Genomic DNA, 26,970 nt, shown 5'->3' on the forward strand with positions numbered 1-26,970 from the left:
GCATTTACATAAGCACTTTTCCTAATGCTCTAACTTCTAAAGAAGCTAAAAATCATGAAATAGACATATTTTTCGACAAATGCGATCGTAGCTTTGTTTCGGGCACCACCTGAACTCTGAAATTCAAAATACGCTGGTTTCCAGACGAAGCACACTACTGAGCTGTAAAATTGTAGATAGATATAAATTTTCCCGCTCTTATGCCTGATGGGGATAAAAACTTTGGTGGCTCTTTAGTTTTCGATTTTAGAAAATGATGACGTCACGTGAAAACGATCTATACACAGTACAATAGTTGACTCTAAAACGAGGAAAATACATTCTGCTTTCTGTTTCACTCGGATAACACGCTTTCCGATCTTATATGACTGAGAAAAATTACTTCATTGTGATTGGCTGGGAGCGGCCAATTTATCGTCAATTGTTAATTTGCAAATAAACGCACGCGCGTCGGTAATTTTGTCTGTCATGTAATAAATGAGTAATCGCATGAAAACTCCAGCAATTAATAATGGTAACAGGACTGAGTGGAGTCCAGTTCGGTCTGTAATCATACGAGTGATAACAAAATCAGACGACCGCACAGCGAGAGTCTGATTTGTTCATCAGGAGTATCATTACAGACTCAATTGGACGACACGACGTCCCTGTTACCAATTAATCATAACCATTACAATTTCCCACAAAAGTAAAAGTTTCATTCGAAGAGAGCTTTTAATAGTCATTTTTTAAAATCATAATTAAAAATATGGAGAAAAGCTTGCAAAATGGCTGTTAAGTTTCTTTCAATATGGTCACCGGAGACTAAACCTCCACAATTTTACAAAGCCAGTCTCTTGAATTAGTTGCTATAGTGATTGTAATCAATGTTGTGATTGGTGTACTTAGTGGAGAGGACGTAAAATGACGGGCTCATGTAACTGTCGGATTACAGGTGTCCGATTACAGCCAACTCTCCGATTACACTGTCCGATTACAACTTTGCAGATTAATAAGAGCGAAATACAGCAGTTTATGTACCAATCACATTTGAGGAGATTGTAACTGTTATGATTAATGATGGTAATTGAACTCGCACTGCGCGCTCGTTCGATAGTGAAATTACGCGTAAGACGTCAGACCAAAACTGCACGACAATGACACAATTCGTGCTATTTGAAAATTCTTCAATCTGTACACGACTCGTGCAATTTCGGACGTTTCCATATTTCGTAAAAGTGAAAATATCGAGGTGACGCATAGATATAAATGAGTGAAAAACGTAATTAACATTTTTGTATGTTCAGTAGAAATAACTTAGCGAGGAGTCTTCTTGCACGTTCGAGGATGCTTAGTATTCTTTGATTATCAGCATTTCGTAAATGAGACACTCAAATTGTTTCGGCCCTTTTCTAGTACCTAAAAGTTGTGAATTAAATTTGGTTTTGACGGATAGCTTTAATACTGTACTCTAAGAGTTACAAGGTGTGGGCCTCAAAAGCCTTTTTCGGTCTCAGAAGACTGAAAAAAGCTAAATCTGAATAGATATATGAGTAATAACGAAGAGGCAAGATTTGCTGTTACTCCGAGTTTCGTGCTTACGCACTCATCAGACAGTATTTAATGATAAGCATTCCTATCAACTAGATATATATACACGGTATTAAACAATAGGCTAATTGCTGGACTAGTTGCATTACAATAAGTGATAGTTATACTGGAAAACAATAGGTGTGAAGACAGAAATTACGGGGACGAGTATAAACTGCGTGGGTGCAGTACAATATAAAGAAAGTGTCAAGCGTTCTTCAAGTAGAATTTGTTCTCGTGCCGGCATTTAGAAATAAGTTCTGATCTTTTGTTTAGTAGATTGTCGTTGCTATGTTTGATAATCATTAGTTTTTCTGTGAGGCAGAGGTCGCATCGTTTGGAAATGTTGTTGTAGGGTCTTGCACGGCTAATAATTGACCATTTGATGTTGAAGTCTTGTTTTTTGTCGTGTAGTTGCCAGATGTATTTAGAAAGCTCGGTGCTGTTGATGTGTTTTCTGTGCTTAAATGTGGATTTGTGCTGCGAGAATCTCTGTTTGAATGTTCCTTCTGTCAGTCCAATGTAGTTCTTGGTTGTGTTGTTAGTTGTAACTTGTGCGTTGTAGATTACACTGGAAGTCAGGCATTTGTTGTCTAGCGGGCATTGGTCTTTTTTGCGGCAGTTGCATTGCTCTCCGGTGATTGCGTTGGCGTTGTTGTCGGCGTTTGTTATTTTCATGTTGTGTTTGTTGATTACTGTTTTCATGTTGTCCATGCAACTGTAGCTGACTTTGACGTTGTTTTTGTTGAAGAGGCTGTGGTATTTATGTTGGCTCGGAAAGTGCTTAGATATGAGCTTCAGAAATGTTCTACCGATGTTTGTCTTTACGTTTTTACTAAATGGAGGGTTGTACCATATAATGTTTCTTTGTCTGTTGCGTCGGGGGCGTGTTGGTTGATTGTCTTCGTTGTAAATTAGTGTTTCAGAGTATCCGCTGGCTTTCAAAGCAGTTTCGTAGATTGGTTTGGCCTTGTTGAATTCGTGTTCGTTGCATGAGTTGGCGGAAATACGGCGATTGATGGATGCTGGAAGTTGCTTTATTATGTTAGGTGGGTGGTTAGACTTTGTGTTGATGTACTGCGGCTCGTCGTTAGGCTTTCTGTAGGGGCAGTAGGTACCTTTTGTAAGATCGAAGGTGACGTCCAGGTAGTTAACAATTTTCATGTTAGTCTGTATGGTAATGTTAAGTCCATATGTCTTGAAGCGTCTTGTTATGTCCTTCCTTGTACGGTCTGCTTGAGGTCCGGAGATGTTTTTGAAGATGGCAAGTCCGTCGTCTCTGTAAAGCCCGATGTTGTCTATCCCGTATATGTTACACAGGTCGTCGAGAATGAATAAGCCTACGAGCTCGCATACTTCGGCTCCGTCGAAGCTGCCCATAGTAACGTCGAAAGAACTGTTGTTTTTCTTGATCCAGGCGGTGTTACTGTCAAAGAGAAGGGATTTTCTTGAATGCATAATAATATCGATGTCGCGGTCCGTAATGGAAGTGAATTGTTTGGCGAAGTTGATTGCGTCTGTAAGAAGTTTCTCAGTAATGGAAGGGTAGAAGTTCTCAATGTCAAATACGGCGAAGGTATGTTGATCTTTGTGTTGTATGGAGGAGAACCAGTTGATGACGGATGATGAGTTTTTCCATTGGTTAAGGCCAGTCTTCTGTCTCACAGTCGTGTTAATGTTCGCGAGGATTTCTTTACTGATACGTCCAATCTCACTTTTTGCAGGGTTATCTGAATAGAATCTGAATAGAATTAAGTTATTACTTTCTAAAGAAACTATTGGTCTGTGTCGACGGACAAGTAAAAACTTGATCAACCGCCAAAGCATGTATTAGCTTTTCGAGTATTAGCTTTGTCAGAGCTTCGTATAGAGTTTTTTTTTACGGTTTTCTTGTTTTATTTCCCGTAACATTAAATGATTTACTCTGTCGTAGCTGATTCAAACAAACATTCTCACGTTTGTCCTTTCCGAAAACGGTTCGTTGTACATCTCATTCAACAAAGTTGGATTCGATAATCGCGAGGGTGACATATGGTAACTAGCCCACTCTGGCCATGGATGTACTAGTTCTCAGTGAAACACTAGCACTGTCGAATGGGAAAAAATATTACTATTAATTAGAGTTTCCTTTCGGTTCTAATGTTCTTTTAAAACTCTCCGAATCTTTTAGTTCTGAAAGAGTAAGTAAATCTGAAGCCATTTTATTTTCTTTCGATGAACGTTTCATAGCGCACCGAAGTAAAATAAAAATATATAAATAACATTATGTAAGTGTTAAAGTGCCACTAAAACGAAATTTCCCTACTCTCTTTTATTATCCCAATCTATAGTTTCAAACGTGCTTAAAGTAATGGTGAACTTTATTTCTGTCAAATCCTAACGGAAAGTGCTTTTTTTAGCTGTTGAGATCGACTTTTTGGAGCAAAACTGTGTCCGGGCTCTGGAACCGAGTTTAAGGAACTTGTGACGTCACTGGTTGTATTCACGCAAGAAGCGCTATGGATTCTCTCTTGTTTTCACTTGATTTATTCAAGTTTATTCTTCATATTGTCGATACCTACTAGATTTCTACCTCGTAATTTCTGTCCAGCGTTGACAGGAAATACACATCATAAACGTTGGAGGGCGCCAGAGAGTGTAGATTCACCAAAATAAATGATACAGATCAGAACAGCTCAGTACACTTTTCGAACATCTTGAGTACTCGATTGGAGATTTCGAAGACGAGTGTGGCAACTTTTATATCACGTCCTGAAGCCTAAACACGATATTTCGTCGTCTGTTTTCAGCCTGGTTCTGAAATTTGGATTCTCACGTTTATCCAAGGTCTATTAACAAGGTTCGAATATATCCTCGGCAACTTTACCGCATGGAAAGCCGTAAGCACATCAGCCATCCGCACAATCACGAAGTTATTAACGGTCCACAAGCTTTGAGTCGAGTACTTCTTTGCACACAGAGGGCATCTTTTTATGATACTAATAAGTGAGAGTTCTTGTGGTAGACAAAATGTATCTTTGAAAATTGTGATCCGCAGCAGGGTTTGCTTTATCGCTGCATACGTATCAGTGTAAACAAAGCGGGAATTTCGCTTCTCTTTTACACGTATCTCCCAATTGCAATATTTTACGGCCGATGGATTACTTTGAGTTCTTTAGCACATAATTATGTCTATGATCTTCTTTTAATAGTATCCAAGTTCAAAACAATTCGTTAAAACGTCACTAGTTGCGTTCGACGAAGTGGAACGCAAACCTAATTTTGACCTGTGGCTTTTCAGAGTTGGTCTCCCTGTGCACGGTTCTAGGCTGAAAAAAACCACATTCCTGTAAGGACACCAAAATGGCCACCCCGCTTGATTTTTGCAGGGGCATGTCACGGCCAGTAAACTGGTACCGTTTAATGCTAAGACATGTGATAAGACATGTGGCGAACATGTGAGTATGTGAGCAGGCCATGTGAGCTCGTCTTTCCGATTGATCTTTTTTTGACTTCTTTCCATTCAGTCGCCGTACGCCTCGCTATTATGTGCTCTCAGCGTTAGATTTTGGCGAATTTAAACGCTTCGACGGCAGCATTTATCGCAGTCTGAGGGAATTGTCCTTGTTTATTAACACGACTTGGCTTTGGGATGATAAACCGTGGGAACAGCTACATTTTGATTGCATTTGTTGATTAGTTCCAGTCGCGACAGATAGCTCAGTCTTTATCCGGTCGAAATATTATTGTTTGGAATCGGTGGAAAAGTACTCTGAAGGCAAGCAAGATCCATAAGACTACTTTATTCATCAGGGGAAGTACTCGAATTAGTCGCGAAACGAGCACGCGACTGCAAATGCTACCTTAGAATAATGTACGTAATTTAAATATTCTATGAAACTTGAGAGACTACAGAAACTGGCAGCGTCACGCAACGTATAAACAAATCATGACCTCTTCACTAGCATGGACTTTGACACTAGCATATCTGACTGTAAAACCTCGGTTGCTGCTGAAAAATGTTGATTTTAGCAATAGACAAAGGTTGAAAGTCAGCTAGTGAAATCATTTATTTACGATATATAATTATATATATTAAAGTGAGAGCGTCGAACGCACTCTCATAATCTCTGATTACTACTAGTTTACACTCCTTTCGAAGGTTTATTAAACAGAATTTGAACTAATTTGCATATATGACCTTTCGCCGCCGACATTGTCAGGCTTTCTCTCGTTTCCTGAAAACATACCTGTAGGGTCATGGCGGCTTAGTTTACCTTTATAGTTCGCTCCCTCATATAAAAGAAGAGGGTTTCTTAAATTGTTGCTGTTGTGATAACTTGTAGGATGTAGCAGATACAACTGGACTGAAGGTCATTGTGGCACAATCTCGTCCGCTGTGAAACTCACAAAGTGTCCGGTTTCCTCGAAGCGAAGCGACTTGAAAACTCGAAGCGTTGTTGCTGCGATTCGTGCAGCAGCAGTCCGAATAATATTTTCAAAAGCCGCTTTCTCTTGTTTTCATGTCTTTTTTACTTTATGAGTGTAGATATTGTTTAATTGAGTGCTGGCTATTTCACCAAGAGTCCCGGATCATTTTGCGATCTAAGAACTCCCACTCGTTTGCTTGCTTACATAAAATATCCTGCAAATATCCAATTAAATAGACTGGAAAGCCCCAGGATCGACTCTCCACCTCTTCATGTCTAAGGCTACTGTTATTATCTGCTTTACAGCTCTGAGATGTCCTTAAGATGTTTTTTGGGGGGCTTCGAACAGTAATCTCTTCTCCCATAATCACTCTAAATTTTCAGCGCGGCATGAGAGTAATACAACCAGTGACGTCACTAGGCTGTTTTGGCCGCGTCAAAATGGCAGCCAATTTTGGGCTTAACCAGCCAACTTCGAACGGCTCAAAAAGCAGTTTTCGCTTACCGAATGCGAAAAAAAGTTTGCAGTGTTTCCAAGTTAGATTGAAACTTTATTACTAAGCAAAAATCTCACATACAAAAATTTCGTTTCAGTAACACTTAAAGTGTATTTAGCACTGTTGTGCTAATTTGTAAGACTTAAATAAATAAATAAATAAATAAATAAATGAATGAATAAATAAATAAATAAATAAAAAATCACTTGATAAAAAATAAATAAACAAATACTGCAAATAGAAGATAAACTATTAAGAATCCCGACTGGTGGGAGGCTTACCAGCTGACTATTTACGCAACGCGGTGGAAGAGTTGAACTGCGGACCACCGGAAACCAATCCAGATAGTAGCAGGGTGTAGGATTTGAACTAGGGACCTCCAGATTTCTAATCCAGAGCCTTCGCCGCCAAAGTAGCCGTGTCTCCAGATTGTTATACGTCACACAATTTCTTTCACTCACTCACTCAATCCCGAATTGCCCAGTGGCACATTCCCGCTATTTTATTGGCGGAATTCAGTTATGGAAATCCACTCTGAGTTAGTATAATTATTGTTTCTATTATCTATGTTTCTAGGATAGCATCATTTCATAATATGATTCTGAATTCCTTCTTCTGCATTAGTTCCAGAGAAAGAAAACAAATCGCTTTGCCTGTCTCCTATAAAGGTAAGTGTATAAATACATGTAGATATCTCTTTTCAGAAGGCAAGATTTTGAACAGTTTAAATATATTATTATGAATGGTGAAAAGCAGCTTGAAATTAAGAGAAAACCTTATTTTGTCTCCTTGAAATCAGTTTTATATTATAGTCCGCTGCAGGAAAACGGTCATAGTGACAAGTTACACATGTTAATGCAAATCTAAGGAAAAAAACTGGACAATATTAACTTTGACTTGGGAGTTTATTAGAAAAAGTACGGGGAAAGGCCAATTAAATAGTAAAGACTGGACGATCGGATCTAAGAAGATAATATCGTCGGATCAAAGATCTTGTTCTTAGTCTCGATAAGCTGTTCATTTTTAACATGGTATTGGCCTTCTCTTTCTGCGGGACAGGTTTTAGTAAATGGCCGGTTTGAACCCAGAAATATCAATAGTTCGTATTGTATGATCGTCCATGTGAGGGTAGTTCTGAAATGAACTGTTGTTGGTGACTGACGTTTCGACAGCCTGAGCGGAAGTCGTCTTCAGAGTCAAGTGAATAGTGTTAGCCAGTCGATTATGTTATAAGTCTAGTCCGTTGAAAGTGATTAGTCAGTTTAGCCGTGATGGCATTGCCTTTAAGACTCGTGTAAAATTCGTCAACAGTCGTTGGTCTGTTCGAGTCAGTTTCGATCCGTGTATTGTTAGTCAAATAAAGTCGGTCTGTTTGAGTTCCGTTTTGTCTTTTGTCCTGAATAAGTCCTTTTAGGTGCCGTTAGTTGTTGCCTTTAAAAAAATATAATTTGTAATGTTTTTGCGATTTACCCTAGATGAAACATACCGACTTTTTTATCCTTGTATATTCTACTTGCCGTACACTAAAGTATTCGCTTTTCATATCACCTGGTTCGCGCAAAATTCATGTTTCACCGATTTTCGATTTTTATTCTTTATCTTTCCATGGAAATATCGATTGCCTTAAGAAATATATATTACACCAAACTTTAACCCATTTCCAAATACTGGAATAATTTTTATATCGCTCCGATCAGGGAAAACTGTTTAAAGCTTATTGAAAATGCTTGGTATGGCCCAGAAAATGTATCGAGACACCTTAAAAAGCACCAAAACAGTGAATCACAGAACAAAAAAGCACAATTAAAATTTAGTTTCTTCGTAGAAAATCGGCCTCCAAAAGACCAAATGTTTTACCCAACTTGATCGTATTTGCCAACAAAGAGATTAATTAAAGAATCTGACCAACTAACCTGGTAATGGAACTTCCGTAGTTTTTCATCTTCATATATCTTGATGTTAGTTACAAGAAGTGATGCTGGTTCACAATAATATCTAGCTTATTTTCGCACGGAAAGAATTAACATCCGTAAGCCCAAGTTCTTACCAATTTATTTGCCTTCAAAAAGCTTCGAACAGCCCAAAGTGTTGATTTTGTTATCTTCAGAATAGAAGGAAAGTGCAGGAAATGTGATAAACATAAACTGAAATAGACCTCGCCGAGTTGGCGTCAGCGGCTAAAATAAAACACACAACTTGAGTAGTCTGGGTATTTGATTGGGCAGTACAATCCAGGACATGATATCATATCACTTTCTTCGCGGTATGAAATTTTCTTAAGACTTTATCACACTGATATTTCTCACGCTTAATAAGTTCTGATCGGTTTGCTTTCATCATTAATTTATTTGCTGTTTGTGATTGGCTCTTTGATTTCTTAGGTTCTGATTAGGACTTGATTCTATGGACATGCTAACTAAATCGTTTTCATTGACAGGTGACAGACTTTGACATTGGGGCAAAGGTTCTTTGCAAACCTGAACAGATCCATTGGAATAATACAGTGGGAAAGAGACCGAAATGTTTTGACTGTCCGGACTGTCTCCCAGGGTCAGAGCCCTCAGTCCCGTGTGGGGGCTCAGTAAACGACTGGCCAGACATTCACTGTGTTTCGTGCAAACTTGGCAAAACGTATTCTGACAAATATGACACATCGCCTTGCAAGGCATGTACAATATGTTCTAAAGGAAGAGCAGTTAAAAATAGCTGCACCTTAACTACAGATACTAAATGTGACAGCAAATGTGGGCCCGGATTTTATACTGTTCGTTTGATATCTGGCTGTTTCCCTTGCACGCAATGTTGCGACGATGGAAAGGATGAGTTTGCAGCGGAATGTGCGAATAACAAGAAGAAGTGTAAAGTGCGACCTGCGCCATGCACCCGTGTTGAGACAACGCCTTCGAAGCCAACCAACCGTAATTACAGCACTTCTAAGCCAATCAAGCGTAATTACAGCACTTCTAATACCTCACCAACAATTCAGACAGCAGGTGACAGAACAACAAAGACGGTAAATGAAGAAGAAAAAACGGTGTCCGGAGAGCTCACCGTCTTGATCACGCCAAATTCAACTTTACATAATTATACGACAGTGCTAAAACCAGGTGTAATAAACATCAAGATGATCCTGCTGATCACAGTTCCAGTATGGTGTGCGGTTTTGTTCCTCTTCATCTCAGTGATCATCGCAAAAAAAGGCAAATTAGGAAGAGATATGCTACGGTCTCCCAGGAAGCAGGATTCGAATCATGAAGGCTGTAACATTTTCCAAGTAGGAACACCGCCTCTACTCCATTCGTCGGCACTATGTAGTCAGGATTTTGCGACACCTTTGCTTAATCGATCAGAGTCACCTCAACCGAATCGATCTGCAACACCTCAGCATATTGTATCTACTTCACTGCACACCAATGAAGCTGTATCATCTCAGCCGAAGGAATCTGAATCGCCCGAACCCAATAGATCTACCTCACTTCATTCCAGTGATTCTTTATCACCTCAGGCAAGAGAATATGAACTACCCCAACCCAATATATCTAGATCTGTCTCGCCTCAGCCTAGTGAATCTGTATCATCTCAACCCGATGGATCTGCATCAACTCACCCCAATCAATCAGCAGCAGCAGCGGCCCAGTCCAATCGACCTGCTCAAGAACAAGTCAAATCGAATCCAGGTGAGCTATTGTCGATAAAAAGCCAGCATGGCTATTAAAGATTATATAATAACCCAAGTTATTCTCGCATTTTGATTGGTTCTCGCCTATGATCTATTAGAGGACAGACGCACGATTGACGTCATCATTACAAAGTTTTTCCCTCTGTGTTTTAAAATGGCGGAAAGTTTTGAGAATTTAGATAATTTAGATACGTGACTGGGCAAAAGATAAGGTACAAAAAAGTCGGGCATTGAAAAGAAACGAGAAGCATAGTCTAGCAGGAAGGAGAAAGATAAAGCCGTTTCTTTTTTAGAAAATGAGTCAGAAAAAATACTCGGCAGTCGAGCGAGACTAAACCAAACACAAAATTGGTTTTGGTAAGCCGCGAACCACGGCTTTATTTCGAATTTAACAAACCCAATAAATTATTAATTAATTAACCCAATAATACTTGACTTTTCAGCATGTTCTTTAAAGTGCCTATGAAGTACAAAATAATTGCTGCTTATTTGAAAGGCCCTTCAAAGTTAAGAAGAATGACGTTTTCCTTTTTCGAATATCTTTTTTTCGTTTACATATTTACATTTTTGTATTATGCAAATGAGGAAAGTGATGACGTCATAGGTGGTTCCACTAAAACAGCACAACACTCAATCGAGTATAACTCTAGAAATATTAAGGCACTGTTCTTTAAACTTGGCATCAGAAATGTACATCACAAACGAAACATAATGAAACCCGTCGTGCCGTTGCCATGACAACAGTTATGCCGCTGGTTCTGTTTCAATTAAGACTAAAATTCCCGGATTTTATCTTAAACGAGGATCATCCACTCCCGCCAATGTAATGGGAAGTGTTAAGACAATATAAGAACCATGCGTGTTCCGAGCAAGACCCTCTGTCCCATTTTTAAAGGTTGCAAATAGGGATATTTGTTTTTTCACAGAAAGAGACTGAAGCCAAGAGTGTTGCCATGGCAACAACATAGTAGGTGTCATTCTGTTTCTTTTGTGATGTACATTGCTGGTGCCAAGTTTGAAGAACACTGCTTTAACATTTATAGAGTTATTCAAAAAGTGATCATCACCTTCATTATCGCCCTTACCTTCACCCTCAACGGTCACCAACAAACACCGTCACCACCAACCTGACCATCATCAACAATAACACTATTAAATTACCGTTACTTCCATCTCAGGTGGTACAACCTTTGAAGCATTTTCCAGTGTTTGAACGGATGTGTAAAGACCTTAACAGCAAAAGGCCTGGTGACTGGCCTTTTGCTGTGCGTATTTTAATACTGAAAGGCATTGATAAGTGCATTAAAGGCATTTGAACGATTGGTTTCGCATGAGGATTTCATCCAAGTTTAGTTATCTGGTGTGCAGAAATACAATCTATAAGTATTTTAAAGCGAGATTAACTGCTGTGAAACTTACCTTAAGACATTAAGCACAGTAAGCTGCACTGTGTAATTTGTAGACGCCATTTTTTCAGGGAATCTAATGAGATTTGTTTGGGCAAGATAGTATTACTGGTCAAACGCGTTTGTTTGTTTGTTCTTGATAGATTCTAAACCATTAAGTAGCTTACTGGAGAAGGAATCTGACCTGCAAAAGATCTGTGAGTGTTTGGATACAAACATGGCAGGGGTTGGTCACTACCGAGCAGTTGCTCTGTACTATGGATCTAGTCATTGCCAGATAGTCTCGGTCTTCGAAAAGCACTGGGGAGGACCATCCAGAGCCTTAATAGAATCCCTTAAAGCTAAGAAACCAGAACTTACAGTGGCAGAGTTTGCCTCTGTGGTGAGAAAAGAGGCTGACAGGAACGACGTCGTTAAACTGCTAGAAGAATACAACTTAAAATAGAACATAAATCTCCTTGTATAAAATGAATTTGTAGAGTCATTTTAGATGCTTTTTCATCTTTAACAGTATTAAAATACTTTTATAGGAAATGTAAAGGTGCAAATAAGATCACGTTGTATGTCGATAAGTCCAAGATGAGGTCTTCAGTACAGGAGGAGATAGTCAGTGGTGAGAAGTGATCTGAACGGATTAGTTGACGCTAAACGTTAGAGGGAAAGAAATTTCTGAATGCAGGTCCAGTGTCACAAAGAGGAGAAACTCTAGACTGCACTGACTCCGAGGATGGCCTTCCTAAATTCCTCAGTTTAGCCATACACATTCTATCTTCAAGTCGGCAGAATCTTGAGGGTATCTGACAGAAAAGGCTCGCTGTTATTATATCATTCGTAACATAGCCCTACTGAGACTGTTATTTTTTCGTTATTAAAAACATTTCTTTTGTAATTCTTTTATTGATTTATTTTATTTTTTATAGAGCTATTTTTGTTCAATTTGTATTTAAGTGTGAATCGAAAGGAAGTCTCTCTAAAACAAACATGTGAAAAAAAAAACAAAAAAAAAACTGAAAGACAAACAACATAAACAGAAAACTGGACCGAAAAGTTACCAAAGAAACACGGTACATGTTTTCTATTTCTTTAAGAGCAGCGTACTGTAAGAAGATGTATGTACTGTGTTGTGAGGAACAAGCATTGTATTGTAATTAATTTACTGTAATTAACTAATGTAAAGGTAAGATAAGCAGTGTCAATAAAAAATCGATGGCTAACTTGACTGATCTTTTACTTAGGACCGTTAATCAGTTAGTGGACTCGGGCTGGGCCCTCGTAATTAAACTATCACATGATAGAAATTTTGAGCTCATAATCTAATTGTTAAATAGGCAAGCGAAAAAATGTAAATATATATATACTGTATCGATAAACTGTTATTGCGTTTTCCCCTTGTGACTGACGCACCATGTAACTCTGAAACATAGAAATCGAAAAAAAAAAGGACACGATTCTGAATCAGTAATTGCCCATCTTGCTATAACTGTTCTTCCGGTAAAATAAATCGCTTTATGGCAATAAGAGATCGACGGTAAACAAAGTGTCTACGGCTGATAATTTTGGGGCATAAATAGAGATAAAAACGCATAGGAAACTGTCCAATTACAATTCAGTTGTAATCTATTAATTTGTCATGTTCCTTATTCAAACGTCATTATTATTTTTTAAAAAAAGGAAAAGTGACGAAATTTCTTGTTATTGATTTAATAATAATACACTTGAAAAAAATTACTCGATTCTGATTGGCTAAGAGCGTGCAGTTCAAGTGTAACACCAGTGCAAAAAGTGTAACACCAGCGGAAATTACGAGATCACCAGAACCCTTCCGAACGGTAAACGAATATCAGCCAAACAGCCAAACAGTCAAATATTTTCGAACACCCTCAGTTCAACAATCACCCGAACCCTTCCGAAGATTACCGAACATCACCCGTAAATTACCGAAAATTTTCCAACATTATCTGACGTTTTCCGAATAGTTTCAATCATTAGTGTACAGCAAAGACCCTAATTAGTCTATTTTCGAGTGTGTTATGATCAAGTAATCATATGACTATTCCCGTGCAATAAATAAGCACTTGTGAATTTTTCGAATTCTACAATCTGCACTCACCCTATGAGCCCTTGCAATTTAGCCTTTCAAAGATTTACTCGTGCTTATTGATTCCAAATTGCGTCGAAATCATGTGATTATCTGATGCATATGTTTAGCCCTGGGGTTTAGCCACGACAATGGACAAAGATTATCTTCCCTTCTTTTTTAATTGTAATTATTTGTGGAACATTTTTGTTTAACGCGTTGTCCTGGTCGATCGAGCGATCGATGTCTAATAAAAATAACTCGCTGAACCGGAGGCAGTAAATTAGCATTTGTGCATTATTCGGAGTATGCAACCTATTCGCACATTGTTTTTGCTAACGGTCTAATTCCACTCTTGTGGCTAGCGCATTTTCTGTTCGAAATGAAGCTTTTTACCTGTGAGCACAAACCCGTGACACATGAAAGCAAATTTTTAACAGAGTTTTGTGAACGACGATTTTCAAATCTCCGCAGTAACTCACCTTCATAGCTAAACTACAACCTGCGAGCAGGCTCTTCACATGGCAACTTCTCTTTCTCCTTTTGTACTTTCTTTCCCCACAAAGAATCTCTTCGCAGGCTAAAAATTCTTTCCTCCAAAGGGACATAACATTGCACTACACACCGCTACACGAACCACTCGTTTAGGCAAACGCAGCCAGACATACACGCTCCATCCATGCATCTGGAAACAGTCGAAAACTGTTTGGCTGTCTAAAAAGTTCCAAACTTACCAGAAGATTCAAAGCCGCTGTGCCTTTAAATTTGCCTTTTGCACTTCGATGGTCTTGGAACTAAAATCTCGAATGCCAGGAAGCCTCAGCCTTAAAATATATACCGAAGCATGATTGCAGCCACGTTACTGATAGTTTATAGATTCCGACGATAATTTATACAGAATGTGTGGACAACTGGCTTTATGCTTTGATTGTTTTGTCACGCATTTAGGTACGTTCTGTTTACAAGCTTACAAAGGTAGCTTCACAGAAATATTTTATATCAATAAAATACTTGTTAGTCACAAGGAAATTAACATATCTGGGGTCTCAGGCAGGTTCGGCGGCTGTTAAACTCAGGATTAAAGGGCGTTCGACGAAGCTTACGCTAAAACCAGTAAAAGAAAACCATAATGCTACCTTCTAATTGTTTTGTAAAAGCGCCATATTTTGAACGAAGGCTATCCCTGTGGCTGACCTTTGTAGAAATTGAGGACATTTAAACCGTAGGATGTAATACAATTCTCACTTTGTACAACTACATTTTTATGTGTGGCACCTCTCACAGATGCTTATATCCTCGCTAAATGCCTACTAATTCGACTCGGATTTCTCTTTAGTAAGTGCTCTGATATCTCATTGACCTAATGGTCTTGAACGGTTGATATATTCAGCAGACTATGATGTAGCATAGTTTACAAGCGTCAGAGATTTCGTGCATACATTTCGAACTGTGGCTGTTTCAATGAAATCCATATCACTGTCAGTCGATGAAATCTACTTAAAGATTGTTCGTGTCCAAGATAGTCCTGTGAAATTTTTGTGAAGTTTGTCTCCTTCTCTCAAGACTGAGCAATTTTCTCCTGGTATCACGTTTCATCGATTATGCGGTATATGTTAGGGATTGTTCATAGTCTGTTAGGGCGGGAAACAACTGTAACTGAAAGAAACAGCGAAACAGTGAGCGTGCTCCCTTGGTTCACAACATTTTAGATTACCAGTACCCCCAGGTCAAATTTTTGGTCAATCTCCGTTTTAATATAAAGTTGTATGTTATTGTTAATAATTGTCTTAGATTTGCATGTGTGACATTTACCTCCGTCACGTGATCGAATCAATTTTCGCTGGTTCAATTGGCTTCTTTTTCAGACTAAAATAACAATTAGTCAAAGTTACTCTTCAAATACTAGTGTCAACTTTTACAAACCGTAACGCCAATAAAGTACAACATATCAAAGTATTAATTATGGCTCTTAACAAAACAGACTCAAACTATATGCCCTACATGGCGAATTTTCGTGGTCTGCGTAACAGATAGTACTTATTTTTTGGAAATAAATCCATCGAAATTACAACCGAAGATTATAACTTTCTCCAGCTCCGCTCTTGTCTTGAAGATTCACATCCGCAATCACAGCGATCCCAGTGCAGCGCGCTCAACGCCTGACGCACAAGGTGTTTTGTACGTGATAGTAATATAATGAACTAAAGGCATTAGCGTTGCATGTTATGGCCGAGACATCACACAAAGCTCATGTTTGCGATCGGGTCGTTTTTATTCTCTCCCTATCCTGACACTGTTAAACGAACGTGCTCACCTGACACCTTGATATTGGCTAAAAAATTTTGTTATTTCACCTTATTTATGGCCTCTTTGACGCTACCATAACTCGCTTCAGTAGGAAAGTGTCGGACGTGTCGTGATATTAGCGTTGTCATAAAATTAGTGTCGACGTGTTTGTTATGATTTCATGTGACGGAGGGGTATTTTTAGAAGAGCACACGTACTCCTCAACTAATTTATTTTACCATGACAAAATACCGATTTCCTGCCTACGACTTGATGACTACTGCATTCTTTGCATTGCTTCACGTTTTTCCACTAGACGTGCTTGACAATTCAGTGACGTAAGCAATGTTATGGCTATGGGGAATCCCCGGCGTGAGCGACGCCAGTGTTAGTTTATGTTATCAGCTGTTAAATTAAAACAAGGCATAAGTTCGATGTTACTTTACAAGGTAAGTGGTACTATGTACAACTATATTGTTGTGTTGTAACATATTGTTAGAGTGTCTTGGGATCGAAAGCGGAAGAAGTTAGAAGAGGAACAATGTTCACTACAGAGACTTGCCCAGTTGTCATATAGTGTTTCATAAAAAGCGAATGTCGGCACTTGAAGGAACTCAGTTCAACCGGTAACATCTCAGAAGTACTTCACTGTAACCTCGTGTTTTGTCCGATTCTCATCAAAGGAAATAATCGCCATTCCAAAATGGGACAAAGAGTTCAACACTCAGTAAGGTGCATGTTGACGAAATCTTCCTCCAAGGCTGTCTTCACTGCCACGATGAAAAGCTGTTTGACTTTAATGGTCTTCGTTATTTTGGTAAGTACAGAAGTTACAGTCATTATATTATTTCCAGTGATGATAATAAGAGTATTACAAAGTCGCTTCACCCTTTTCTTTTCATTCTGGGATTAATATGAAATTGTGAAGAATTAGTTGATTGCTTGCTTAATGTGCACAGTTGGGGAGGCTTACGGCCTTTCTGTTCGCTTGCTATATAAATTTTAAAATTTGATAAAGAAGTCTTCAGTTTGGCTGTTCACTCGCAAATAAATTCTCATCTCCTTTCGATCAGGAGAGAGATATTCTTAACTGAATGCTGAATTTTCGTAGTCTACATCTCTCAGGTAGATCAAACATACAGGTCACTTTACCAACTAACGAACGCTCGGCAGTATTTTACATCCAAAGTTAAAGTGCAAAGACACCCACGCATTGCACTTTTTAACTTTGGATGTCATATCTACGTTGACTGGACCAGACAGCACTCTATCTCCCTCGGTTGTATGCAAATTAGCTGGTTAAAATGGCATAATCTGTCGATTTTCGATTTCGGCTCTTCTTCATATTAATGGCGACCTTTCGTTGTTCACTTTGGATTCCAGTCTCCTCTTCCAAAAATATGGTTTTATTTGTCATGAGAAACTAGCCTTGTGATTCATACTTACTAGATTCAATGTGGAAGATTGATCAAAGTATACGTCTACGTGCAGGCTGCATAGAAGTGAAAAGAAGTAAAATAAGTTCATTGCTTCAATACATGTAAGCCTTTAATGGGAACACAAGATCACATGACAGATATAAGCTGTACTCGTAATGTGAGACAAAACACTATTATTTGCGTCAATGTCTATTTTTTTCGCGAGTGGAATGTTCTACTATTATTTAGGGAGACAGGCGATCTTTTTAGGTTTATTAAGTGATATCTGCAGCTGTTTGTCCGAAATTTTGGGCAGAAGCAATGACGATTCAGAGCTAAAATCGCATTAGGACATCAGCGAAAAATTACATCGATGACCTAACTCAGCGACAATGCCACATGCTGATCACGAGACCCAGGAATCCAAGGTGATCTAGTCTGCTATTGGCAGAGAAAGCTCTTTGACGAAGTCGTCAAACTTGTTTCGTCGACTACGAATTACGAATTTATTGTCTTTTCTCTCACACTTCACAGCAACGAAACATTACGTGACTGGGTCTCGGTTGCATCATCATCCTGAATAATGCGATATATAAATACATGTAGATTTTGCGTAATCCTAAAACGAATACTCCGAGCTTGGACTAAAACTAAGACCCACTGAACTAAAACAAAGACCCAGTAAAATCGAAAGCGATTGATTGTCTCCCAAAATGATCCTTAGTTACAAAAGTACTGTCAACGCTTTGTGACCAATGACCCCTCATATGCTCCCTCCCTTTCAACAGATTCAGCAGTCTGTATTGTGCAAGATTACTCAATCGATTTCATTCGCCCTCTCGCATAGTTCTTTTTTATGCCCACTGGTGATGACAGAGATGTTGTTCTCATTCGATCGATAAGTTCGAGTTTGAGAGACCTATTGTAGATTCCATTCGGTTATGGAAATGAAGGTACCAACATACAGAGAACTTCACATTGTAGCTATTCAGTCACCAAACCCTCAAGATAACTATGCTGATACATGTGCCACTCAACGGTGTCGAGATTTCAGGACTTTTAACTCATATTCGAGACGTCTCGTTGAAAGGGGGTTTAATATTTCGAACACAAGAAAACTTTGCTTTTTGTGTATGTGTTTTTTGGCAAGTTCATTAGCAAGGAATTAACTTTTTAAAAACGTGCTTCTGATATCTACAAAATTTCTACTTAAGAACTGGCGTATTTCAAGTGCAGGTATGGTTTTGAATACAAAGTCTCCGTGAAATGGGGTGTAAATCACCTAACACCCATCCCCGCCTTCCAGGGCTTAGTCAGCAGTCTCCTCGGAGTTTCCTACACAGCCGTGAATCTAGTAACCAGTTCACTGTGAAAATACGACAGGCTGGATAATAAGACAGGCACAACTTATAGATAATTTCCCTCAGTCTTCAGTTCTAACTGTAGTTTGCTCAATTGATTGTGTTTGTTGGGAACATATATATCTACCCACCTGGCGACCAAAATGACACATTTCATTGTTCTTTACTGACAGGTTTGTTGTGTCGGAGCGAACTTTCCCTGTAGACCTGAACAGATCCATTGGAATACTACAGTGGGAAAGAGACCGAAATGTTTTGACTGTCCTGACTGTCTCCCAGGGACAGAGCCCTCAGTCCCGTGTGGGACCTCAGTAAACGACTGGCCAGATATTCACTGTGTTTCGTGCAAACTTGGCAAAACACACTCTGACAAATATGACACATCGCAATGCAAGGCATGTACAATATGTTCTAATGGAAAAGCAGTTAAAAATAACTGCAACTTAACTACAAATACTAAATGTGACAGCAAATGTGGGCCCGGATTTTATACCGTTGTTTTGATATCTGGCTGTTTCCCTTGCACGCAATGTTGCGGCGATGGAAAGGATGAGTTTGCAGCGGGATGTACGAATAACAAGAAGAAGTGTAAAGTGCGGCCGAGGCCGTGCACCCGTGTTCAGACAATGCCTTCGAAGCAAACCACGCGTAATTACAGCATTTCTAAAACCTCACCAACAGTTCAGACAGCACGTGACAGAACAACAAAGACGGTAAATGAAGAAGAGAAATCGGTGTCCGGAGAGTCCAGGATCTCGATCACGCCAACTTCGACTTTGGATAACGAAGTGCTAAGAAGTGAAAAAGTTGAGTCTGGAAAAGAAGATGGAATAAACATAGTTGTGATCCTGTTGATCATAGCTGCAGCATTATGTGTGGTTTTGTTCATCACGATGATCGTAAAAAGAGTCATGCCAGTAGGAGATATGTTACGACCATCCAGGGAGCAGGATTCAAATAATGAAGGCTGTAACATTTCCCAAGGAGGAACACCACCTCTACCCCATTCGTCGGCACGGTCTAGTCAGGATTCTGAAACACCTTTGCTTAATCGATCAGAGTCACCTCAACCAAACGGATCTACATTACCTCAGCATATGGTATCTACTCCACTACACACCAATGAAGCTGTATTATCTCAGCCGAATGAATCTGAATCGCCCAAACCCAATAGATCTGCCTCGCCTCATTCCAGGGATTCTTTATCACCTCAAGCAAGAGAATATGAACCACCCCAACCCAATATATCCAGATCTGTCTCGCCCCAGACTAGTGATTCTGTATCATCTCAACCCGATAGATCTGCATCAACTCACCCCAATCAATTGGCAGCAGCAGCGGCCCAGTCCAATCGATCTGCTCAAGAACAAGGCAAATCAAATCCAGGTAAGTAATTGTCGATAAAAAGCCAGCGTGGCTATCAAAGATTCATACTGAAGTACGATCAGGCTCATAGCTTGCATTAAACAATAAAGTTGATTTACCTTTGGGGACAAAGGCAAAAAAGAGAAAACATTGTTTGGAGGTTTGATGATTGAAAATTAATAGTGGGGTGAAAGAAAGAGAAAAGCTGCCCCTGAAGTTTTCGTTGAATCATTAATTTCAATTTAAAAAATAAACAATTTCCCACCTCTCTCCGATTGAGGCGTTCCCTTCAAATTATCTGGTCACCACATGTATCACTGCTACAACCATCACCATGCACTTCCAACCCCACGAACATCAGCTGACCTTAATGAAGTGGATACTAAAAAATTGTCTGATGAAGAGAAAATGACTTTAGATAAACAACTTACTAGATCCGAACTGTACGAAGCATTGAAGACATTTCCGAAAAACAAAACACCTGGAAGTGACGGTTTAACTGTGGAATTTTACTTGGCGTTCTGGCACGTGGTTGCAAAGTATCTCGAAAAGTCTCTAAACTTCTCTCACCAACACGGGCAACTATCAACTTCGCAAAAGCAGGCAATGATTACCCTATTGGAGAAAAAAGATAAAGATAGACGATTTATAAAGAACTGGCGACCTATCTCACTGATCAACGTAGATGTTAAAATTGCATCCAAAGCGTTTGCTAGAAGGCTGGAGCCAATCCTGCCAGAACTTATTCACCATAATCAAAATGGTTTTATCAAAGGAAGGTCTACATTTGATGCAGTTAGAACAATCGATGATTTACTTGAATTGGCAAAACTCACAAATACAACAGGTATTCTAATGGCAATTGACTTTGAAAAGGCATTTGATTCTCTGGACCATACATATCTATTTAAAGTATTGGAAAAATTCAATTTTGGACCGTATTTTTTACAATGGGTAGAAACATTTTATACAAACATATCCAGCTGTATCTTAAATAACGGCTTTACTACAGATCTTTTCTGTATCCATCGTGGTGTACGACAAGGTGACCCTCTATCACCTTTATTATTCATCTTAGCTTTGGAAGTTCTCGCATGTCAAATCAGGCAGGATAAAACCATACAAGGAATAATGGTCAAAAACGTGGAGATCAAACTCACGCTTTTTGCAGATGACATGACTTGTTTTCTAAAAGACATAAATGCATATTCGCGACTTTGTACAACTTTAAAGGTTTTTTCATTGCATTCTGGTCTCCGAATTAACGACGATAAAACAGAAGTTTTTGGTATCGGCCCACATAAACTAGTACAAAATGACTTTACTCACAAAGTGCGAAAATCAATCAAGATATTAGGTACCGTTTTTGACTATCACAAACCATCACGAGACAAAGCAAACTTCGACTCAATATTCAAATCTATTAAAAAAACGCTGAGTATGTGGAAGTGGAGGGGTCTTACCCTGATTGGTAAGATTCAAATAGTTAAGACCTTCATTATTCCAAAATTTTTGAGTAAAGCGACTGCAATTTCAATATCAAACGATCTTGTCAAGGAGATAAACAGACTGATTTTCGGTTTCATTTGGAAAGGTAACGATAAAATTAAACGGACCGCGCTTATCAATGATATTGAAAATGGAGGACTAAAAATGCTTGATATTGAATCCATGATATCGGCTCAAAGAGTGATGATCTTAAAAAAGTATCTAGGAGAGAGCAACAGCACTTGGAAAACTATTTTAGATGATTTCTTTTTTGGAAATATAGGTGGAAAACTCATCCTGTTCTGTGATTTTGAAACTAGTAAACTACCGGTTCATCTTCCAATATTCTACAAAGAGTGTCTAGAGGCATTTCGTAATTTAAAGAAATTCAAGGTAGCCACCTATGAGGATGTTGTAGACCAAATTATTTGGAATAATAGGAATATTGTGATACACGGAAAATCTCTTTTTGAAAAACATTTGTTTACTAAAGGAATTGTTAAAATTGGTGACTTGTTATCCGATACGGGTAAATTTCTTGAAAGCCCTAAAGTGTTGGAAGCGAATCTATCTCCAATCCAGTACTTCAAATTAATAGGAATTGTAGATGCCATACCAAAAGAATGGAGATTAATTATCAAAGAATCACATATTCAACATCAGCAACTATATCCTCAACAGCATTTGGATACAGTGTATATTTATATCGACGAAACCAAATCGGATCTGTTAAAAGCCTCTTCAAAACTTTTGTATAAAGGATTTAAAACAAAGAAACAAACTCCTCCAACCGCCAAAAGGAAGTTGAAGGACAAATATCCAGAGGTTATAGAAGACTGGAAAAAAATTTATTCTTTACCATTCACTGTCACACTTGAAACAAAAATTAGAGAGTTCCAATATAAATTATTAAACGATATAATTTTCACAAATGAGAGGTTATTCCGTTTTAAAATGATTGAATCACCAATGTGCACCTTTTGTTTGAAAGAGGTCGAGTCCCTCGAACATTTGCTCTTTTATTGTGATACAACAAAAGACTTCTGGCGGGCTTTTTCTTCTTGGCTTTCAAACCAGAATGTATCTTTGGACACTTTGACATTTGAAAATATATTGTTTGGAGTGTTCAACAACAACGAAGACTTTATTATCCTGAATCACTTGATACTGCTAGGAAAGTTTTTTATTTATAAATGTAAATTAAATAAAATTAAACCAACATTAACAATATTTTTAGCAAAGACAAAAACCGTTTATTACATTGAAAAAAAAATAGCTACCAAAAATAACCAACTTTATAAACATTACAAAAAGTGGGAAAAACTAATGCCATCTCTTAATAATAGTTGAGCTTAATTTGTAATTTCTCCTTCTCAGCATGTCACTAACTTACTTTTTTTTTTTTTTTTTTTTTTTTTTTTTCTCTCTGTATTTGGGTAGCTGCACTATTGTAAACAACGCATTGTATATTCTTTAGGTATAATTAGGCTACGATTAGTAATTATAATTTGTTGTATGTAATCTATTGTAGTTATGACGTATTGTAAGTATTGTAACTAGTGTTATGTCTTGTGTTATATTGTATGTATTATAACCCAAAATGTTGAAAAAAAATAAAAATTACAAAAAAAAAAAAAAAAAAAAAAGCTGACCCGCGGGCACAAAAACCAGATCATCACCTTTACATCGCCCTTACCCTCACCCTCAACAGCCACCAACGCAACTCCGTCACCAACAACATGGGTAACACGAACATCATCAACAATAACATTAATAAATTACCACTACTTCCATTTTTAGGTGATGTTACCCTTGAAGAGCTCGAGGAAAAGCACTCTCCAGTGTTTGAACGGATGTGTAAAGACCTTAACAGCAAAAGGCCTGGTGAATGGTGGGACTTCGAGCGCTTAGCTTCCTGTTACGATAAGATTTCGCTCACAGATCGCAACTCCTTGAAAAACGAGTTTCAGAACGGTGGCGGAATTCCCTCTGACGTCTTAATGAGTCATATAAAGACTAAATACCCAGATCATACTGTTCGTCATCTTGTTAGGAATCTGCAAAGAATCGGAAGGGATGACATAACACAAAGATTAATTCCATACACTGTGAGAAAACCTTCATCCGCTCAAGGGTACTAACGGATTGATCTGAGAAGGGAGTTCTGTACAGTGAATTGCGTCCGAGCACCTGGAATGAAAGTTTTAAAGCCAGAAATCAAACATGTTGATTCAGGTAATAAACAATTTTCCTACAGAGGAAATAAGGGAGAGAATGGTTCTCTGATGCATTATTAGTTTCTTCGAATAACTATTTTTGGAAATCTATACGAAGACAATGATTATTTTAAGAGAGACGTCTCATTAGTTAAAATTGTCTGTTACTTGCTACCACAGCTCGTCGCATAATCCGCGTTTTTTGCCTGTCGATTTACTGTGAGTTAGCCTAACAACAACAAGCCAAAAATTTGGATCGATCTGGTCATGAGTTACGGGGGAACAAAAACATTTCTTTTTGTAGGTGTATTTCCTCATCTATTCATTCACTGGTCAAGGACTCCAATTGCTTTTCAGTTTTTCCTATTTGTTTTTTGGCTAGTCTCCAGTTCGCAGCCGTTATTTGCGTCGTCACATAACGCTTCTCCCCACGGCTGCGAAGGAGACTAGTTTTTGGCTTGAGAATGTTCTTATTTTAAAAATTGTCCTTTTAGAGTTAAGGGGTTAAAATAAATTTTTACTATAGGACTGGGACATTTGCATGTCTGCTTGTGTTGTAAAAGACAATAGAACCTGCAGGCAGGGCTCCAAGAAGGAAATTTAAATGCTGAGGGCAAGCGAAATAAATAAAATAGGAAATGAAAATAATTAATGAGCAGGGGAAAGGCGATGATTCAGTCAAGAAGCATATGTAACAAATTAACTTATGACGCTGAATACCATATCATTTTATTCTAATCGGGGCCCGCACGAACAAGCACCCTAATTTTATATTCGACGGGCCCAGTTGTTTTTGGTGGTCTAATGTTATGCCACTGTACTTGCTGGAGACCGGACTCACGAATCGGCGACCTTCCCTCCTCCCCCAGCGATAACTTTCACGCTCGCATACTTAGAGCACTTGCTCCCTTTCATCCCCGAGGTCGCCTCGTTTCCCATAACTTAACAATGCCCGGAGTGATTAAGAGTAAAGGGCCTCGGTGGGAATTAGTTACTGCTTTCATTGCAGTCATACTGGTGTTTCCAAAGAACAGAACTATATTTTCTTTTAATTTAGAGAACACCACCATGGTCGCCGTGACGTCATGTGAAAACCCTGGGATTTTTCTTTAGTGGAACCTCTATTTAACGAACCTCTATATAACAAAGTCCTCGATATAACGAACGATTTTCCTGGCCCCAGTAAAAGTAAAATATATGGAAAAGAACTTCAGTACAATGAATCTCGTCATAGCGAACATATTTTGCCAGTTCTGTACGGGTCCGCAAATGATCCCAGGACCGCAAATGATCCCGGACCGCAAATGATCCCCAAATTGAACCGTAAATGATCCCGGACTGGAAATGATCCCCATATTGGACCGCAAATGATCCCGATCAAAAAAGAAGGAATGGCATGGATTTATATCAGAGGAAGGTGAGAACATGTACAAAAATAATGAACTAAAAAACATATTTTATCATTTTGCAAAAAAACTTTCCACAATTGCTGTTTTGTTCTTCGAGGGGTACAGATCGTTTTCACTGTCACGCAATAACAGAAATAATAAATCGAAAACCAACCAATGGAAAAAGCTAAGAAGTTGTGATGTACGCTATAGAAGATAACTAAATAAGACACTTCTCCAAGTTTTAGGCCTGTGCGTTTCCCCAAACGTCAGATATTCGTCGTAAATGTTTCCCAGAAATTTACAGAATCCAGTAAGAAAACGCCATGTTGGTGTACATCCGTGGTACACCAATATGGCGGCCGGAATATAGTGTAAACGTCTGGAACTTACTTTGGCTTTCTAGGCGACTGACTATCAGTACTAAACAAACAAGCATTTACATAAGCACTTTTCCTAATGCTCTAACTTCTAAAAAGGCTCAAAATAATGAGATAAGTATATATTTTTCAACAAACTCGATCGTAGCCTTGTGTCACGCAGGCTCCATAACTCTGAAATTCAAAATGCTCTGGTTTCCAAACGAAGCACGCTAATTGTAAACAGATATAAATATACCGCCTCTTATGCCTGATGAAGATAAAAACACGTCACGTGAAGACGATCTATTGAATTAGAAGTCTTAGAAAAACACATACTTGTAAATATTCTCGAAATCCCGGTGGCGATAGTATCAAACATCTATCAAACAGCTAATTGTCAAAACGAAGCGCAAGCCTTGGCCTTGCGTGGTCATGAAGCTGAACTTCAAAACTATAGCTTGAAATTTTGGCTTCTTAGAATACTCAAGTAGTCATTTCCGAGGAATTAAAGCCAAAATACGACCAAGGAAAAATAATAAAATAAATTTGTTCAAATTTCCAGTGCTACACACAAGGTGTTTTACAGAGTGATGGAGCGTTGTAGGCTTGTGGGTCTACTCAGGTGACAGCGTCTTCTGTAATAGTTGCTTCATGGTTATATTTTAGTTTAAAACTTTAGACGAGTGGCGTTAATGGCTGATAAAATGTGATTTAACTATAACACCGAAATATCAATGTGTAACAAAGGAGGATATGTAGCGTATGTTGCATTGATCATAATTTTACTGAGAATTGCAAAGAAATGTGAGCCAAGTCGTGTTTTGATGATTGAGTGGTGATATTCATAACATCGTAGTTAGCAACAAAGTTTAGTCGAAAGTATAATTATAAGATGGCTTAAATAAAAACATCGGTATTCACGTACGCCCGGCGCCAATTCTCTATCCACACCATCCCACCATCCATGCCATTCCTTATTTTTTGATCGGGATCATTTGCGGTCCAAAATGAGGATCATTTCCGGTCCGGGGTCATTTGCGGTCCAATTTGGGGATCATTTGCGGTCCGGGATCATTTGCGGTCCTGGGATCATTTGCGGACCCGTACAGTTCCTTGGCCCTTCGTTATATCGGGAGATTCCACTATATCTTGCTATTTTGAAAAGAGTGCAACTAGTACTTATCATGGCTTCAAACATATATGGCGCTCCTATGTCAAAGAATTTTCATAAAATTAGATTTCTAGCTAGAAAAAGTTTTCTCTGACATATGCATGTGAGAAATCATTACGTGGATTAGAGGGAAACTGGGCAGTTGCGTTTATTTCGAATGGAACGGTAAATGGAAAGATCAGTTTTGTCTCCCCGAACAGACATTTTCTCGGGAAAAGGGGATTTCTTGAACGGGTAGACCAAAATTCCCAAATGGACTTTCCGAATGGAAAATGTGC

At 38.6% G+C, this 26,970-nt stretch overlaps 3 protein-coding genes across 5 annotated transcripts in view; all 3 read left to right on the forward strand.

The window, feature by feature from the left end:
• The window catches only part of LOC145496460 (uncharacterized), a 76,325-nt gene extending 64,269 nt beyond the window's left edge, over positions 1-12,056 (forward strand). For all 3 annotated transcript variants that reach the window (XM_081476126.1, XM_081476124.1, XM_081476125.1), the window contains exons 22-24: positions 7,100-7,143; positions 8,913-10,152; positions 11,704-12,056. In XM_081476126.1, the coding sequence (XP_081332252.1) occupies positions 7,100-7,143; positions 8,913-10,152; positions 11,704-12,005 (1,586 nt within the window). In that variant the 3' untranslated portion in view covers positions 12,006-12,056. The remainder of the gene's footprint in view (positions 1-7,099; positions 7,144-8,912; positions 10,153-11,703) is intronic.
• A 3,851-nt stretch (positions 12,057-15,907) lies between these two features.
• Positions 15,908-20,426, forward strand: LOC145496474 (uncharacterized). The gene is made up of 2 exons (XM_081476152.1): positions 15,908-16,740; positions 18,876-20,426. Exons 1-2 carry the CDS (start codon positions 16,627-16,629, stop codon positions 20,094-20,096), a joined length of 1,335 nt encoding a protein of 444 aa, XP_081332278.1. The 5' UTR covers positions 15,908-16,626; the 3' UTR covers positions 20,097-20,426.
• Positions 20,377-26,633, forward strand: LOC145497318 (uncharacterized). Its single transcript, XM_081477141.1, has 2 exons — positions 20,377-20,914; positions 23,203-26,633. Exons 1-2 carry the CDS (start codon positions 20,377-20,379, stop codon positions 23,694-23,696), a joined length of 1,032 nt encoding a protein of 343 aa, XP_081333267.1. The 3' UTR covers positions 23,697-26,633.
• The last annotated feature ends 337 nt before the right edge of the window (positions 26,634-26,970 follow it).

Source organism: Orbicella franksi, chromosome 9, assembly GCF_964199315.1.
Source record: "Orbicella franksi chromosome 9, jaOrbFran1.1, whole genome shotgun sequence".
Lineage (NCBI taxonomy): Eukaryota > Metazoa > Cnidaria > Anthozoa > Scleractinia > Merulinidae > Orbicella > Orbicella franksi.

Excerpts from the sequence above, each read along its gene's own strand:
- LOC145497318 (XM_081477141.1), top strand. The coding sequence starts at position 20,377 with ATGTATCACTGCTACAACCATCACCATGCACTTCCAACCCCACGAACA. Across the intron at positions 20,915-23,202 it reads AAAACTCACAAATACAACAG|CTGACCCGCGGGCACAAAAA; the intron begins GTATTCTAATGG and ends AAAAAAAAAAAG.
- LOC145496474 (XM_081476152.1), top strand. The coding sequence starts at position 16,627 with ATGGGACAAAGAGTTCAACACTCAGTAAGGTGCATGTTGACGAAATCT. Across the intron at positions 16,741-18,875 it reads TAATGGTCTTCGTTATTTTG|GTTTGTTGTGTCGGAGCGAA; the intron begins GTAAGTACAGAA and ends CTTTACTGACAG.